The sequence below is a fragment of the Carcharodon carcharias genome, chromosome 5 (assembly GCF_017639515.1).
Source record: "Carcharodon carcharias isolate sCarCar2 chromosome 5, sCarCar2.pri, whole genome shotgun sequence".
In the NCBI taxonomy this organism is placed as follows: Eukaryota; Metazoa; Chordata; class Chondrichthyes; order Lamniformes; family Lamnidae; genus Carcharodon; species Carcharodon carcharias.
Genome location: NC_054471.1, coordinates 171,278,102 through 171,297,521, shown reverse-complemented (window position 1 = coordinate 171,297,521; position 19,420 = coordinate 171,278,102). Strand labels below are relative to the sequence as shown.

At 39.7% G+C, this 19,420-nt stretch overlaps 1 protein-coding gene across 3 annotated transcripts in view; it reads right to left on the bottom strand.

The window, feature by feature from the left end:
* Positions 1 to 6,056: 6,056 nt before the first annotated feature.
* The window catches only part of LOC121277593 (grainyhead-like protein 1 homolog), a 106,917-nt gene continuing 93,553 nt past the window's right edge, over positions 6,057 to 19,420 (bottom strand). For all 3 annotated transcript variants that reach the window (XM_041187118.1, XM_041187116.1, XM_041187117.1), the window contains 4 exons: positions 17,961 to 18,046; positions 14,421 to 14,506; positions 12,285 to 12,349; positions 6,057 to 9,502 (listed from right to left, as the gene is read on the bottom strand). In XM_041187118.1, coding sequence (XP_041043052.1) covers positions 9,388 to 9,502; positions 12,285 to 12,349; positions 14,421 to 14,506; positions 17,961 to 18,046 — 352 coding nt within the window. In that variant the 3' untranslated portion in view covers positions 6,057 to 9,387. The remainder of the gene's footprint in view (positions 9,503 to 12,284; positions 12,350 to 14,420; positions 14,507 to 17,960; positions 18,047 to 19,420) is intronic.

Here is a 19,420-nt window from a genome sequence, read left to right as displayed (position 1 = left end):
TTGTAGCCATGTGTATTTATATATTTTAACCTCTGTAAATTAATAAAATGTTTCATTTAGTTTAATGTAAAACCTTGAGAACTGGGTCTGATTCCTGAATTTAGAGTCGCATCTCAAACATACCACTTAAAATTATAGGTTTGAAGCTTTGCTCTGGGATTTTTAAATAACTCAGCTATATCAACTGCATCAGTCATAACAATATTGAGACACTATCAACATCCTCGGGTTTACCATTGACTGGAAACTGAACTGGACTACCCATATAAAGACTGTGGCTACAAGAGCAGGTCAGGGGCTAGGAATCCTATGGCGAGTAACTCACCTCCTGACTCCCCAAAGCCTGTCCACCATCCACAAGGCTCAAGTCAGGAGTGTGATGGAATACTCCCTCTTGCCTGGATGAGTGCAGCTCCAACAACCCTCAAGAAGCTCAACACCATCCAGGACAAAGCAGCCCGCTTGATTGGCAACACATCCACAAACATTCACTCCCTCCACCACCACTGTAGCAGCAGTGTACACTATCTATAAGATGCGCTAAAGGAATTTTCCAAGGCTCCTTAGACAACACTTTCCAGACCCATGGCCACTACCATCTAGAAGGACGAGGGCAGCAGACACATGGGAGCACCACCACCTGGAAGTTCTCCTACAAGCCACTCACCATCCTGGCTTGAAAATATATCACCTTTCCTTCACTGTCGCTGCGTCAAAATCCTGGAACTCCCCCTCTAGCACACAGTAGGTGTGCCTACAACATATATACTGCAGTGGTTCAAGATGACAGCTCACCACCATCTTCTCAAGGGCATTTAGGGATGGGCAATAAATGCTGGCCTAGCCAGTGATGCCCACATCCTGTAAATTAATTTTTTTTAAAGGCCATTTTGTGCCCAATATGCACTGCATGGCTAAATCTCCAGGCCCTTGTTTTCTCACAACCTGGTTTAAAGGCCATCAGCTACTGGCATAGACAATTTTAGATAACTAAACATACTTCAGAAAGTTATGGACTCCAAGGCAATCTGAATGAGGTCTGAAAGGATTTTGTATGATTGAAATGGATAAGCTATTTGACCAAAGTAGTGTGAGGAGGACAAGCAGTCTGTATTATAAGTTACAGAAGTCTAGAACTAGGTTAGATGTTAGGAGGCACTTCTCTGCAGGGAACTATTAAACTTAGGAACAAGTTTCTAGTGTGGCTGTGGATTTAAGAATTCAAAAAGAATTGGGATCAGTCCCTGAGAGTGACATACAAGCCGACATAAGGTAGCCACTGGCGGTTGTTTCACCAATTAACCATGGGCCTCTGGAGCTTGGTTAATTGCTTTTGGGAGTTGGTGAGGAATTTCCCAGTCTTTCTATTCTAAATTGTTTTTCTTTCTCTCCTAGGAGATTGTGTGGCTGTGCGAAAGTAGATCTGGGGGGATGGATCATGGTGTGTGGAATTTATACTATTGTCAGGGGCAGGGTCAATAGGCCAGCTAATCTATATATTTGCACATTTGAGGCAGATAACTTTGGGGAAAATTGTTTGCTGTTAATCACTTATCAGATATCACAAAGAAGATGTCATGCCTGGAAGGATGGGTTTCATCCGTAGTACAAAAAGTGGCATAAAGCCCCACATAAATGAAAGCTTTATGTTGCATCTCAAAGAGCCACTATGGCACAATGGGCCAAATAGTCTCCTTCTATACTGTATCATTCGATGATTCTCACTTCACATTAAGGAGTGCAAGCATTCCTTAAACAGGCTCTAGACCCACCTGAAATTTTCCTTTCCAATTTGGTGAGTTGCCCAGCATCATGGGAAAATGCTTGGGTAACTCGCCAATAAGATTCAGATGCGTTCTGACTATAAAAATGGATTCAGGTTTCACACCAATGACATAACACTAACTTATCAGTTAACTTGGTTTCTCTCTGCACAGATGCTGAGCACTTCCAGCATCCAGTGTTTTGCTTTTGTGATGGGTGAACATTTTGGCTCTATCAAGAACTGCACACTATATGAATGATATATTGATAATATGTGCTCAGTATTTTTATTGCATCAGATACACAATGACTTAGAAGTAACATTAATCAATGTAGCTTATGTTGTAAGTTTGCTGCATCATTACAGTAACAGCTTTGAAAACACCATAGTGTCAATAGATAAAAGAAATTCATAGGCTAGAGTTAATGTAATATCAAGAGGTGGTTCATTATTTGACTCCATTTTTACTAGATAATTTTGACAAATTGCTGCTAGTATTGTAGACAGGTCACACTGTCTTTGATAGACACCGACCTTTGACTATCGTTAAAAACAACACATAGAACAGCCAGCACTGACTCATCAAATGGAAAAATTGCCAGGAAAACACAAACACGAGATTCAAATATGGGGATTTGTAAATAGAATGATTCAACAGTTCCAGTAAAGGCACAAAACTTATCTCGGAAGGAGTACAAACATGGCCCACGTTTTTAAACTGAAGTATCTAGGTGAGGGTCAAAACCCACAGTGCTGGTACTATCATAAATGGGACAGAAGCTAGGGTGATAACCATAATTCTCTTAGAACCAAAGGTTTACAGCACAGAAGGTCATTCCATCCATCATACCTGTAACCTCTTTGGTCAAACAATCCAAATTTAACCCCACTACCTCACGCTCTCTTTACAGCCCTCTATCTTCCTCTGCTTCAAATATTTATCCAATTTCCCCTAAAACCTCAGCCTCAAGTATTCCCCTTGGCAATGTAGTCCAGTCTATAACAGCCCTCTGCATGATGAAATTTTTCCTATTTTCCCTCCCCAAGTGACTTTTTTTATTGACTCCCCAATCAGCGGTGGCTCGATGGCACCACTACTGACCGAACTGACCGAGTCCTAAAGGACATAGCAGCTAGACTGCATCTGCAGCAGATGGCAAGGGAACCAACAAGAGGGAAAAACATACTTGTCCTCATCCTCACCAACCTGCCTGCTGCACATGCACTTGTCCATGACAGTATTGGTAGTAGTGAACGCCGCACAGATAGGAAGTCCCGCCTTCACATTGAGGATATCCTCCATCATGGTGTGTGGCACTACCACCGTGCTAAATGGGATAGATTTCAAACAGATCAAGGAACTCAAGACTGGGCAACCATGAAGCACTGGGGCCATCAGCAGCAGCAGAATTGATCTTGAACACAATCTGTGACCTCATAGCCCAGCATATCCCCCACCCTACCATTACCATCAAGCCAGGGGATTAACCCTGGTTCAATGAAGAGTGCAGGAGAGCATGCCAGGAGCAGCACCAGGCATATCTAAAAATTATATATTAACCTGGTGAAACAATATCACAGGACTACTTGCATGCCAAACAGCATAAGCAGCAAGTGATAGACAGATCTAAGCAATCCCACAACCAACAGATCAGATCTAAGCTCTGCAGTCCTGCCACATCCAGTTATGAATGGTGGTGGACAATTAAACAACTCACTGAAAGGAGTCATCAACAGAGCTATCAAGCAGCACTTGCTTAGCAATAATCTGTTCACTGATGCCCAGTTTGGGTTCCGCCAGGGCCACTCTGGCTCCTGATATTATTACAGCCTTGGTTCAAACATGGATAAAAGAGCTGAACTTCCAGGGTGAGGCGAGAGTGACTGCCCTTGATATCAAGGCTGCATTTGACCGAGTGTAGCATCAAGGAGCCTTAGCAAAAATGGAGTCAATGGGAAACAGGGGGAAAACTCTCCATTGGCTTTCCTAGCACAAAGGAAAATGGTTGTGGTTGTTGGAGGTCAGTCATCTCAGCTCCACGACATCACTGCAGGAATTCCTCAGGGTAGTGTTCTAGGCTCAAGCATCTTCAGCTGCTTCATCAATGACCTTCTATCATAAGGTCAGAGTGGGGATGTTCACTGATGATTGCACAATGTTCAGCATCATTCGTGACTCCTCAGATACTAAAACAGTCCACGTCCAAATGCAGCAAGACTGGACAATATTCAGGCTTGGGCTGACAAGTGGCAAATAACATTCAGGCCACACAAATGCCAAGCAATGAAAAGCTCCAACAAGAGACAATTTAACCATCACCCCTTGATGTTCAAAGGCATTACCATCACTGAATCCCCCACAAACATTATCCTGGGAGTTACCATTGACCAGAAACTGAACTGGACTAGCCATATAAACACTGTGGCTACAAAAGCAGGTCAGAGGCTAGGAATCCTGTGACAAGTAACTCACCTCCTGACTCCCCAAAGCCTGTCCACTGTCTACAAGGCACTGGTCAGGAGTATGATGGAATACTCCCCACTTGCCTGGATTAGTGCAACTCCCGCAACACTCAAGAAACTTGACACCGTCCAGGACAAAGCAGCCCACATGATTAGCACCCCATCCACAAACATTCACTCCCTCCACACCGACACACAGTAGCAGCAGTGTACACCATCTACAAGATGTACTAAAGGAATTTTCCAAGGCTCCTCAGGCAGCACTTTCCAAACCCACGACCACTACCATCTGGAAGGACAAGGGCAGCAGATAGATGGGCATACTAACACCTGGAGTTCCCCTCCAAGTCACTCACCATCCTGACTTGAAAATATATCACTGTTCATTCACTATTGCTGGATCAAAATCCTGGAACTCCCTCCCTAACAGCACTGTGGTGTACCTAAACCACACGGACTCCAGTGTTTCAACAAGGCAGTTCACTACCACCTTCTCAAGGGCAACTAGGGATGGGCAATATATGCTGGCCCAGTCAGTGAAGCCCACATCCTGTAAATGAATGGGAAAAAAAAATCAGAGGATATAATCTTTCCTTATTCACCCTATCAGAATTCCAAATAATTTTTAAAACCTAAAAGATCTCCTTTTAACCTTCTCTTAGTCCCAATGTCTCAAATCTCTCCTCATAACTATAGTTAGTATTATCCTGATGAAGCTACACTTTACACTCCCTATGATTTCAATGCCTTTTCTATAATGGAGCTCCCCAAGCTGCACACTATACTCAAGCTAGGGCCTGGCTATTAATGCGTATAAATTTATCACTTCTTTGCTCCTGTACTCTATGATCCTCTCTTATAAAGCCCAAAGTATTGTAAACCTTAATTTACTGGCATTTTCAGGGCATTTCGCATTTGAAACATTATGGCCAGGCATTTCTTCAGAGTTGCTTGCGCTTTGCTGCTATGATTTCACCGGTGTGTTGTGAACTCTGATTTCATATCAAAAATAAAAATTTAAATTTGTATAGTGCCTTTGACAAACTCGGGTCATCCAAAGAACTTTAATGTCAATGAGGCACTTTTGAAGTGGAGTCACTTGATAAAATGTAGGAAGCACAGCAGCCAATTTGCACCCAGTAAGATCTCACAGGCATAGAACCATAGAAAAGTTACAGCACAGAAGGAGGCCATTTGGCCCATCTTGTGCATGCCAGCCCAAGGACACCTAGGTGCCCTTTCTAATCCCACTTTAATTAACAATTAAAAACAGCAGTGTGATAATGACCAGATCATCTGTTCTGATAAGTTTGCTTATTTATCTACCGTTGGTGCTATTACATTGTGGGATCCTTCCTAGTACACATTCTTCACAGGATTACTTATGGTCAAAAGAGGAAAAGCTGCCCCAAAATGTCTTACGGCTTTAGGTCTCTTTGAAGACAATGTTTTAAGGATGGATTGTAAATGGTTTCCTTTTCATTTCCTGTAGGTTGCTCCCAAGATGTTATGTGCAAGGATGATACAAAGGTGATTTGCAGTATGTCAACACAAAGCTGGCATAATTATAAAAACAAAAAAACTGCGGATGCTGGAAATCCAAAACAAAAACAGAATTACCTGGAAAAACTCAGCAGGTCTGGCAGCATCGGCGGAGAAGAAAAGAGTTGACGTTTCGAGTCCTCATGACCCTTCGACAGAACTGCTGGCATAATTATGTTGACTGATAAGGGATCTATTTCATTTGACATCCCAGAATCATCCACTGTTCACTAGTTTGTATTTAAACCATGTAACAATCTATCATTAACTGCATGACTCAGTGTAGAAATGTCCATATAAAATTTATTCCCTTTGGTATACAATAAAGTTTGAATACATATTTTCAAATGCATATCTCAAAAAATCAAAAACACTTCAATAATATAATAAAAACAGTTGTGAATAAGCCCATTTCCATTTTCTTCTTAAAAAAATTTGGAAAACTATAGGATATTCAGGTGTTAATGATATTCAATTGTAACATGACCTCTTACCAAAAATATACATATAGAGAAGTGTCATTCTTTTTTACATAATTGAATAAAACTGCAATAATTCTTTTCCTTAGCAATTAAAGGCCAGGCCCTTATTTGCCAGACATTGCTCTTCAGTTTTAATTTACTTTTTTCCTTTCGTTTGATTCACACTTTGATGAATGTCAAAGATTGTCTTTTTTGTTAATTCTCTACAACAGAGTGCTAACAAAAACATTTGGTAGTAGGGGAATTCTTTTGCCAAAATATTTCAGTATCCTTCTGCTGTGATCACCAAGATGAGGTTTGATTAGGAATAATTTGTTGCTATAATTATAGTATAGTTTTAAAAGAAATCATTTTTATAGGCAGCACAATCATATCTCTACCCAGCCAAATTTGTTTTGCCAAAGGGTTTGTCAAAATGTTACGCAATCATGCCTGGTTTAGCAATTATTTTTTCCGTCCAATGTTTTCCTCTTCTAAAAATCAAATATTGGATCTAGGCCAATGAATAAAGATTGGTACTTTGGCCACATGGTCACTTCCAGGCAATGTAATATCAGCATGACATTTGACCATGGGGACCGTCACAGTTGAACCCATCTCCCCCTACCTAACGCCCACACATGTCCAGCAAGCAGTGCTTTAGCACAATTTCAAATGACAGCTCTGGCTGATTTCTTTCCCTTCTTGAACTATGGGAGCTGCATCCATGTGTCACATCCCTCAATTGTGACTGAAAGCAGCTAACTTGGCACAGACCAGGGATAAAACTTGGGACCATAAGCTGCACCCATTTTTACTATGACTATGACAAGAGTGTGTTGAAAGGGCCACAAATTGGGCCAGGACCTAGAGCCGCTGGAAGCTGGTTTTACATCAGGGATTTTCTGTCCAGCCTTTGCAAGATCAGCGAGTGCAGGAATGAAAAAGCCAAGGACCCCCAGTGACGGGAGTTCCGGCATACCTATCTTTTCAGTCAGAATGAGTATCATCAATGGCAGTGTCAGCCTCCAAATATCAGTTGCGGATTCCTTTGGGCGTTTCTGGATGCGTGAAAATACAAGGTAATTTGGCTCCAATCCACTAGGGCCAATAGGAGTAATTCTTCTGCTTATTCATGGAGCAGGTGAGAGGCAGTAACCAGTGTGACCCTGCCACAGTATGTGGTTTCTTCAGTAAGCAGTCATCCAAAACGTGCCCCTAGGGGCACTGAAATTTTAAAAGCACTAATTATTTATTTAAAATGCGGATTAAGATTAAAGCCATTCAGCAGTGTCCTATAAACAGACTGCGGCAGATGTTTGGATATCTCAGCCACCATGTACAGTTGTGCAACTCTGCCCGTAACATGAGCACAACAAATTTACAATGTGATGAGAAAAAGATGTGCCATAAAACTGTATTAGCAAGTTTTGAAATTGTTGATAGTTATTGAAATCTTTGGTTCTGGGATTCAAAATCAAATCATCTGCCACAGGCTAATGACATACTATAACCCTTCAATGCATGCATGCTTCAATTTAGAAGAACAACAGAGTCCTTCATATGGCAAGGATGCCATAAAATATAGTTTATACTTAACTTCTAGTACATTGTGCAAAACTAGTGTTAACAAATTAATGTTAACATTTCTATAATTACTCCATTATGGGCTAACTTTATTTATGATAAAAGCAAAATGCTGCGCATGCTGGAAATCTGAAATAAAAACAGAAAATGCTGCAAAAACTCACCAGGTCTGGCAACAACTGTAGAGAGAGAAACAGAGTTAACATTTCGAGTCTGAAGTAGTCATTCAGACTTGAAGCGTTAACTGTTTCTCTCTCTACACAGGGGCTGCTAGACCTGCTTAGTTTGTCCAGCATTTTCTGTCTTTGTTATATTATAACTTTATTTATGATAGCAGTGACCTATTATATTGCTAATCGCTGTCAGAGGGTGAATAGTCAGAGCAGACTACTCGTTTGAAACAAGCACTAACCTGACCTCAAATTGGAAGATTACCGGAAAAGAAAACTGCAGGCTTAATGACGATTTACATTTGCCCAGGAAACCCAAAAAATTTAAATTGGCCTTAACTGTTTTTCTAAAAAAAAAAAAATTCCATCGTAAACATTTAGAAATACAGTTGAGGTTTTTCATTAAATAAAATTAAACAATACAGTTTATTTGTAAAACTTAAAGACCCAGACCCTCATCCTTAGTAAACCTTTTTTTTTGTAAATGACAATGATAAAAGGTAGTACAAAGTTATATATTTCTGTGATAATATATTGCACTTAATATACACAAAAACATGGCTTGAATTCTATGGCTTTTTTTTAGCCATTCACTGCATTTTCCTGTAGTCAAGGTAGTGCAACACCTATGGAAAGGAGTCTTACCACCATTTGTGTGAAAGTGAAACAAAGAACATTCTTCAAGTGCTCTGTCTCAAATATTAACTCCTGCAGCAGATTAAGTTATAAAATGTAACATTTAAATTTCTAAAATCTGAACTTACGACATGAATTGAGACAAAACAGTATTTACCTTCCATAATAAAAATATAAGATACTCAATTACTGAGGCATCTTTTACAAGGCGGTAACACACCAAGGCGTACATTTGTTATCATCTGAACAGCAAGATGCGCTCCATCTTTGAAAGACACTGCTATGCACTTTTTATTTTATATATAATATATACAAATCTAACAAGGGCACTGGTTTTTATTGCAAATGTTCTTTGGTTAACATATATCGAGATACTTTATGCATTTTGTTTTAGGTTTTGTTTACATCAATGTATATATCAGTGGTGAAGAATTGAATTGAGGAATAGGGAATGAATAGAAAAAGGATTGGAGGAAATATGGTGGAAGCCCAAGGGTCATTGTACGGGGGCAATTAGCTGTTACTTCATTGCGATGGCTTACCTTAAGGTGATTATGATTACAAATAACACTTGCTGGGGTATTACACACTTTCACTTTGGAGTTTGGTATTGACTTACATGGTATGTCTGGTATATATCACATTTTCACACTGCACATTTTTCCTCTATTCCTCTGTTCTCACATTGTACATGTGGCATTAGCCTGACCAAAAAAATGCATAAGACAGAATGAGCTATAAAATAACTACTAGTCAATTCTCTTCATATTTCAGCAAGAGTGAGCTTGTAGGATCCTGCAATTTCGTCGATGCTTAGTTGGAATGTGTCTTCATTAGAATAGTGCTTCACTATATTATCGTCCATATTCACCAAGATGCTAGCAACAGAATGAGAGCATGTCAATATATGCCTTTTCATGTTTAAAAAAAGTTGATATATTCTTATGCTACTTTAACACTTTCAGATTTTAAATGGCAATATCATCAGAAAGGTCCCAAATGCTTTACTGCAGGACCACTAAAGTGGAAAAGGGAGCAAGATGAATTCATTTGTATCAAGTGACACCAAGTATGGGCTTTGAAAGCTAGAAGAATGTTAGGAGGAAGGACTTAAAGGAGACAAAACATTCCACACTTGAGGAAGAATGAGTTACTATGTGATGAATCATCATTTAAACACAGCAGGTATGCACAAAGGAGGAAGTAGGGTCAGACAGTGTAATCGCAAAAATTTGTGGAGGCAACTTAAGAAGTGCAATGACCAAAGTGACATCAACAAAATATACAAAGGATGTACCAAGTATACAAAATAGATTTTTAAAGAACCAGATTCGATCCCTGGGGAGGTTAAAAGCAGATTGACATTGTTGGTCTAGGACTGCGGAAATAAAGTAAAGCAGTTTTGTTGATAAGGCAGAAAATATCTTAAAATCCTCCATGCACATTAAAGGGAAGGCAACCAAAAAGTAATGGAACAATAAAAACTAAACAACTAAAGTTTTCAAGGCTGAGATCAGCAGATTTTTATTAGGCGAGGTAAGGGTATCAAAGGACCCTTCATCAAAGGTGAGTAAATGGAGTTGATGCATAAATCAACGTAATTAAATGGGTGAAGAAGTTTGAGAGGCTGAATGACCTACACCTGTGCCTAAATTGGATGTAAATAAAAGTCATCACCAATAACTTGCATTCAGAACATCTTTAAAGCAGAAAACTCCCAAAGGTCCATTAGAAGAGGTGGAAAAAAAGAATGGCTGTTAAGCTATGGTGGGTCAGACTAGGAAGTGATGGAAAGCTTTAAAGACATAATTTAAGATTTAAAGACATAGATTTTAAGCTTTTAAAGGTGGGGAAAAAAAGGCTGGCGGGATTATGGGTATGAATTTGGGACAGAACAGCCTGGTAGCTGAAGCCTTTGGCCTTGATGGCATGAAGGGAAGAGGGCAGTATAAAATAGGATTCAACTGGAGGACTGAAGGATGCAAAGGCTATGAAGATTGTGGAATTGGGGTGGGATGAAGTCTTGGAAGGAACTGAAGATGAGTGCAAATATTTTAAATGCAATGCTTTAAGCCATTGTGAGACATCAACAAAGTCAGGGAGGATGGATGAGTGGAATTTAATGCAGGACAGGTTACAGGCAGCTGAGTTTTTAAGAGATTATGTAAAGTGAAGGATGAGGGGACAGCAAGAACAGTATTTCAGAAATTGAGTTTATAAATGAAAAAAATGTGATTAAGAGTTTCAGTGTAGTGGGGGTGAAGCCAGGTAGTATTGCAGAGATGGAAATCAGTAGTCATGATCATGAATTAGGGCTTGTAACTCAAGTGTGATTGAAACAGAATGTCAAGGTTTCATACAGCATGAGTGAGTGACTGGGGAGGGGAATGGAGTCAATGGAATGGAATTAATGGAAGAAGTGCAGAGTTGATGGTGGGGGCTAAAAACAATGGTTTTGGTCTTGATGTTCAGTTGGAAGAAGCTTTGACTCATCAGACAACACAGATATGTTTTGAGGTGAAGGAAATCAGCGGTGAGGAAGAGCTGAGCGTCATCAACATAACCTCTGTTCACCAAGTACCACCACATGGACAAAAAAAAAAGGGTCAGTAACAGATACTTGGGGGGAACTTCAAAAGGTGGCTATGCAAAGGCTGAAATAAATTCCATTACTGGAGATTCCCCAGCTTCGTTGAGATAGGAGGAGCAAAACTACATGAGAAACCTCATTGACCAGGATAACAGGAGAAGTAATGGAATAGAACATTGCGGGCATCCACAACGCATACTCGGGATGGTGACACACATTGGGTACAGCCACAGCGGATTCCAGTTGTAACTTCGACCAGAGTTGTCCTAGGGCTATGAGCACAGACAAAAGCTGAATCAGAAGAATTTGTACAAGAATTTGACAGAGAGGTGGGGATGGAACTGGAAAGTGTTGAAATGTTCAAGGACCTTATGGATGTGAGGGAAGTTAGGGATTGAACTATTGTTGAGGAGCACAGATGATTCAGAGGGCTTCTAAAGAGAGGGAAGGGACAGAGTTAACACCTGAGAAAAAGGGTGCTATTAATAATGTCAGCAGAGATGGGAGCCATTAAAGCTAAATTGATTGGCCATGAGTTAGGGTGAGGAGAGAATCTAGGAAAGAAGCATGCATTTCATAGAAGAGGTGACTTGGAGAGCATAGACAGAGGGAGATTGGCTCAACAACAGGGCAGGAACAAGAGAAGCTAAGCGATGTTAGGAGTGGTGAGGCAGGAGGATAGAAGAATTTGAGACAATCTGCAGTGTTGGCTTTATGTTAGAGAGATCCACAAGCATTTCATATTTGGAGATGAAGGTAAAAGTAGAGGGGTTTGGTGAGGCAGTTCATCTTGGAGAAAAGGAGCACTAGGTTGTCTCCTCCCCTCCAGGACAACCCTGGGGAAACAGCATTTGGTGATAAGGGAGGAATTGCAGTTTTTAACATGGTCAAGCCTAAGAATGAAGGACTAGGCAAACTTGTACTAGGTGCAATCAAGTGTGCAGCTCTCTGATTCAACAGATTGAGAATGGAAGCTGTAATGGGGAAAAGCAGATATATTTGTTAATAACTCATTACATGATGACTTTCGCCATATCATCAATGCCAACTGCAAGTTAGTAGTTACTCACCCCTTCTTGCATTTCTTGTAGACTTTTACAATTTTCTCAAGGGGTACTTCATATTTTTCTGAAATCTAGAATAACAGACCAAAAAATCAAGGTGTTCCTTTTAAAAATAATTGTGATTTCATAGAATTATATCTATCCAAGCCAATATGTCTGTACTCACTCTTTGAAAGAACTAATTAGTTTGACTCCAGTGTTCCCTCTAAGCTGTGTGCCTGCGCAGAAGCACCTAATTATTACAACCGTGCACATCCTGATGGTTAAATGAGGTTTACTATCTATCCATGAGCAAAGAACTGGTAGACTTCCCCGAAAGGAAATGAACAGACGAGAGCCAAGCCTGACATGATTAATCAGGTGGAATTAACAGCTGAAATTCACTTCCGTCAGCTTTGGGCTTCACTCACCACTTGTCTTTCCTGTGGCCCCTTCCGCTCACGCTCTCTCCTGCTTGCTGGTGGCACTTATCACCTTGATACTGGTGCACATAATAAAATTCATTCCATGCATGAATGGAAAAAATTAGAGGGAACATTGCTCACTTCCCTGCTCTTTCCTCATAGTCCTGCAAAATTTTCCTTTCCAAGTATCTATACAACTGCGTTATACTACAGATTGCTCCCCTTTCATGCAGCACATTCGGGGTCATAACAACCCACTATGTAAAGAAAATGCTCATCATCTCCACTCGGCTCTTTTGCCAATTATCTTAAATCCGTGCACTCTGGTTACTGAGCCTCCTACAAGTAGAAACTGTTTCTCCCTCTCTACTCTATCAAAATTCCTCATAATTTTGAACACCTTTATTAAATCTCTCAATTTTCTCTGTGCTAAGCAGAATAATCTCAATTGCTCCAGTCTTTCCATATAACTGAAGTCCCTCGACCCTGGTGCCATCATCTCTGCACTCTCTTCAAGATCCTTCCTGCCACCTTACAAGATTTCTGTCTGTGGACTCCCAGATAACTGTGCTTGCATCCTTTTAAAACTGTACCATTTAAATTCGCCTTCCTACAAAATGCATCGGTTCATACTTCTCTGCATTAAATTTCATCTGCCATGCATCTGCACATTTCTCCAATCTGTTCTCCTAAAGTCTGCTCCTTTCATTTTCACTGTTTACTACATTTCCAAGGTTTGTTCATTGGCAAATGTTGAAATAATGCTCCCTATACTCATGCCTCGGTCTTTAGTATATACACAGATAAATATTTATAGTCATGTGGTGGTACAGAACTTGAGTATTGCTGTAAAGAGAGACATGGTGAAGCTTTTCATCTTGCACTCATCAGGACACTTCGCAAGAATACCAATACAAGGGGGGAAACAATAATTTATACTATATGTGAAGAGTGCTGATTAGTTGGCAAGTGGACTCTGATTGGTAGCAGCGTCGTCATGGAGAATGCACCAATGTTGGTGGCTGACACTTAACTACCAAACATTGTTTGAAATTTAAACCAGGCAGCTTGATCCTCATTGGTGAAGGAATTACACTGAGAAATGCATGAACGAATGGCTGTCACTTATTTTGTTTAGCTGAAACAGGCACAATGTGTGTACTTGTTCCTTCTGTGTCCAAAGGACAGGGCCCTTTGTATTAATAGATGTAGCATCCAGTACACGCAACTACAAACACGACTGACAATCTTAACTTGGTTGTCAGCATAATTCTTAGCACACTGAGGATTATTTAGCAAATATTGTCCAATCGCAGAATCACATCTAATATTGGACGTTGTGTTTTGAGTTTTGCAAGCATGAGCTGGTTGGGTACGGTCTGGACCTTCCCTGTTGTGAACAGCAGCTGGGACATGCAGTTTGCTATGAATTGCCAGTCTTTAGGACCTAAATATTTAGAGAGAGGAATTCCCATAGCATTCCCCCGCCCACCCCCAACATCCCCATGTGGTTAGTTCAGAAGTAGAAGAAGAACCTGAACTTAGCCAGGATGGGAATAAGTGCGTTGCACTATTTATGTTTTTAAAAAACTTTTCTGTGGACACTGCAAGCACTGCAGCATCACCTGGTACCAAAGAGCTGCAAAGCATTCCCCTAGGAGAAACATTCACATTCAGACCTGTATTTACTGTGTAAGTGAAGTAATCAGGAGAAATAAGAGGATGTTCCTTTACTTACTGCCTCCATTAGGCCTTTCAGAGAAGGAGCTTTCAACATTAGTGCATCAAAGACCTCTTCACATTCCTTCCTGACGTAAAGCAAAACTGAAAACAGACAGTAAGAGTATGAATATAAACTTAAAACACAGATAGAACTTACAGACATTTGTGATGCCTTCTCTGGCAGTGTTAACTAAAGCTCGATAGCTAGATGCAACATAGTCTTTATTTTATTTTTTTTTGAAGGGTTTGGGATTGAAGAGGGCTCACACTTGCTAAAAGTATCAGGATTTTATGATATCCTTAACGTAAGATGCAAGCAGATGTCACAGGTGGGACTTTGACAGAGCCCGAGTAGATGTTTTACATCAAAAGGAAACTAGTGTTAACCTGACTGACTAAATATTTGAAAATCAGCATTCAAACTGAAGGAAGTTTGGAACTTGCCACTATCCAATTTTCTGGGCCAGTGCTGGATCTAGTCTGTATACCAGTGGTTGTCAATATAATGCTTGTGAACAAAGTTTGGGTTTAGATACATAGTTAGAAAAGTACGCCGCACCCAGTGCCAAATGCTCTTTGCTTACCATTGTGCTGCCAGCTAATATCCAACAAATAACAGTCATTATATGAAAGGAGCTTGGTTCTACTTCCACATGGTACATGAACTTTTAGTTAAAGGCCAGAATTGCTCCATGTGACAAGCTGGATAGCACTTATGGGATAACTTGTCATTTAAACACTCATCACTCATCTGTGGTATAATACTGAACAAGCTACCCTATACAAAATGTACAACTTCCCAGGTAAAAGCAAAGTTGCTCCCAAAATATTTTACAAAATCCGGACCCAGCTTTCTGACAGATTCTCTTAAATTTTTCTGAACATCTACTTCAAAGTAATTTAAAAAAATAAAATAAAAAGGTGGTACATTTTTCAAGGTTAAATAGAAAATCCAATAATAATGTCGCTTGATCTAGTCTTCCATTTCTCAAATTTTTTTATGCTTTATATTTTAGATAGGTAGCCTGGCTGGACATGGTACTCATGGGGTGACCTCTTATTTCACATCATTATCACTTAGGCAACACTGGACACCATGAATAGAAACTTTCTGAACAGGTGCCCAACTTTGGAAGGTGGGACATTTTGTAAAGGTTGTTTGACGTTTCACTGAGAGGTTTGGAGGCTTGTATGGTTAAGCATAAACAGTTTGTTAACCCATAACTAGATACATATCCAAGTTTTTGCCATGCATGGGTGCTGCCTCCATGCAAACTGCTTCCAGACTCTCCTCTGCAGTCTATTATCATGTGACTCTCTACATCATTATGTAGGCGGTACTGTTCTTCAGTCTCACATTAATCCTTACTCTGCCAAACACCCTTATATTACAGGATTTAATTGAGCCAACACAATGACATTAATCAATATCAACACCATGGAATGGTTGTTTCACCATGGAATTGCAGGTTTTGCCATTTTCTCAACCACCGGAATATCTAAAAATAATCTTCAAGATTGCTTACTGTCGTAAGCATTTGTCTCTTGCAGCAGAAAGCATTCCATTCTCACCACCTCCTACCCAAACAACACCTGCCCCCACTCACCTGAAACAGCAAGCTCTCAAGTGCAGGTGTGAATACTTCCAGGAGCCTGCAAATGGATCTGGCCCAGGAAATTCACCAGTCTCTCTCATCAGACTTCCAGCACTGAGCCTCCATAAAGTAATTGTCTGGCCATCAAGTTTTAGGTGGCCAGATATTTTAATTTAATGGCGCAAGGAATTCAAGAGTGCCACATTTCCCCAAGGATTTAAGCTTTTTTTCCCCCCCCCTCAAATTGGTCTAAATGTGTACAAACATGGATAACTTAAGCATCAGTGAAGTCTAAATTCTTGCTTAGGCAGAGTTGATGTTAACTGCATTATTCTGACCACCCATATTTAAGCTCCTAGGATAAAAAGGAGGGGCTCAAAAAGCCAAATAAAATGAAGAGAACTAAACTGAAATAAAAGGGAGATTGGACTATATGAAAGTAATGCAAGCAAATAAAACTTAAATGTGAGGAAAAGCTGTAGAGGTTTTGCAAAATGAAGTGAATGATTAAGGGATATCTTAATGGCCAATGCTAGTCACTCATTAATGTGTTAATAGGATTGTTCATACTCAGATCAGGTTGTACTGCCATGGGTTGTACTGCCATTATGAATGATATTCACAAAATTACTCTTGTTCTTTATCAGGGAATCCAAGAACAAGCAACAATCATCTACACAATAGAACAAATAGTATTTTAAGTAATTGAGACAGTAAGAAATCCTGACTGAATACGACCACATGCATTCCTACACAGAAGAGACTCTTTGATGTTACTACTTTTTCCTCCTATCTAAATCTTCTCCCCCTTCACCACATTGGATCTGAACCCTCTTCCTCTCACTAAACTGGGCTTCTTTTAGCATAATAATGTAACAGCCATTCTGCATGCAATCTATTTCAATCAAGTGATTTATCTCCTTCATTGAAGGAAATTTAATGTAAGTGTTGGTTACTTCAGCCAATTGAATTTCCTCACCCATGGGAAATTATCTAATAGATTTCAACTGGTGCTCTTTCACTTCACAAATCAATTAAATCATATTCTATCCACCTATTTGTGGCACCCTTGACTAATTTATTAATATGAAAAGAAAGCTTCTGGAAAGAGATATCTGAAAAGGATTGGTGCTATAAGCCTTGTGGTAATGGTTAGAATGCCAGTGAGGAAACACTCAACACGCCTGGATTACAACCCCAGGACTCTCAGCAAGGCTCTCGTAGCAGCTTGATTGCGTCATTATCCCTTGTTTCTACTGCATTTGGAGTTTAAAGTGTGTCTAGACTTTGCCCGCCTACAATAGATGAGAAACCCCAAGATCAAGAGTTCAAATCTCACAATGGCAAACTATGAAACAATGTAACTTCATCTGAAACAGATGGAAACGGGTTTGTACTCGAAAGAGTTACATCTTCTCGAAAGAGTTACAATAGATGAGAAAGGTGTACATCAGGGTGTTCCAACAAGACAAATCCTCCCATTGCGTTTCAAAGTAAACAACATAATAAAATGTGAAACATACAGCTGCCGATTTCGGCGTGAAGAGAAAGGGGGACTTCACAAAAGGTAAAAATCAGAAGAATGGTGTGTTTAGGAAGTGGGTGTCAGGCAGGAGGGAGTTACAGTTTTAAGTTTTAGTTATGTTAGGAAGGGATTTCAACATGTGGATAATGATTTTAAATCTGAAGCACTAGGGGACCAGGAGACACTGCTTTCACACAGTATCACGTCAAGCCTATACCCGCTTTTCTTTAATGAGTATGAAATAGAACAATTTACATCCCTAACCAAAACAGATCACTTATTGGTGGAAGCTACTCTTATCTTCCCAAAAACCATTTTTAGTTCACAAAATTGGTATAGTTTTCACTTCCACTACATCCCAATAATATTTTTGATGGAATAATGGAGCTAGTCTCTCAACAGTGCTCCATATCTCCAGGCTACCAGAAATATTTACCTTTATTTGGTTCTTCTATCCTGAGGATCTTATTGGGCGAACCAAAATCTTCATCAGGCAGGTATGGCAGCCTTTTCAGCCCTGATCTGAAACATTAATTGCATGTACTGTTCAGAAGTCCAGTGGTAAATTGTTACTCATCAGAAATTCAATTTTCCAAAAATGGTTTTTCTTACATTTTTCCCGCATGGGTAGTCCAAGTTGCAATTTTCATAGTTTACAATGTACAAAAAGATTGTGGAAATAAGTGAAATTTGCAGATTTTCTGAAAGTTGATTACAAACAGGATATGTATATGCACAGGCATAAGGGGCACTCAAAAAGATTGGGACCGATATTACTTGGTACAGTAAACAGTAACGTATGGCGATAGCTCAAGGGATACATGTTTAGTAGACTAGCCTTTCAAATGCTAACAAAAGTCCAAATTGGCCTGGACCAACCTGAGACTTTATTTCAAAATGCATGTCTTTTTGATGCTCTGACTCATCTTGTACCCTCGGTTCAGCTTTACTTCTGAATTGAGGACTTAAAATACAATCAAAACTACCTTGCTCCTTCATAAACTGTTCTTTCCTGTTCACCTTTAGCCATTACATGAGGACCCAGCCAACAATGAGGAGCAAAAAGAGGGTAAACTGCTCGGCAGAGGTAGATGTTGGCAGCATTGGTGGAGAAGATATGACTCAAACTATCTGAGGTGCTAGGTACGCCTAGTGGGTAGAAAATTACCATTACTCCAAGAATAACAGCTGCTTTTGTCTGGCCACCTCTGGTCACCAGTAATAGTACCATATAGAAAGACAATGGGTTTGGGCAGGTAGGATAGCCCCTCCTGTCTAAGTAATAACTCCTTATTTATAGGGATAGAAAGTGGTGAAAAGTTATAAACTTGGCAATTTTAATGTTAAAGCCTAGTGGAAAAACATTTGTACCAGTTACCATCAGCAGATATATCTAGCCCATTGTATAGTGAAGTAAGTGTGTATCTACTGCAGAGTGAGTGCATGACAACTAAGTACTGAGGTTATTCCTCATGATGGTAGGGAAATATTAATGAGAAACATATTATGTGCTTTATCTTTTCAAATGGCACCCTATAAAAGCAACTTGAATTTAAAATGACAGCATCACAAAGTACTTGAGATAAAGGCTGAAAGAAAGAAACAAGAGACTGTAGTTTAAATATTCAAATCAACGAGGATTATAGTCAACGTAAGATTTCTGTACAACTACATTTATGGAAATACCTATTGAATATTTTGTTTTATCAAGGTGCCTTTTCCCAACTAGTCTTCCCCCATTTACTGTCTCTTTATCATTCAGAGCAAGAAAAAGTCAAACAAATAATTAATCTTGCTTTCCTGTTTCTCAATTCTTTTCTCTTTTCAGTTTATCAGTGAATAAAAAAGTTTTAAAGAGGAGTTTACAGCCTAACAGCTCTGCTGTATTGCATACTT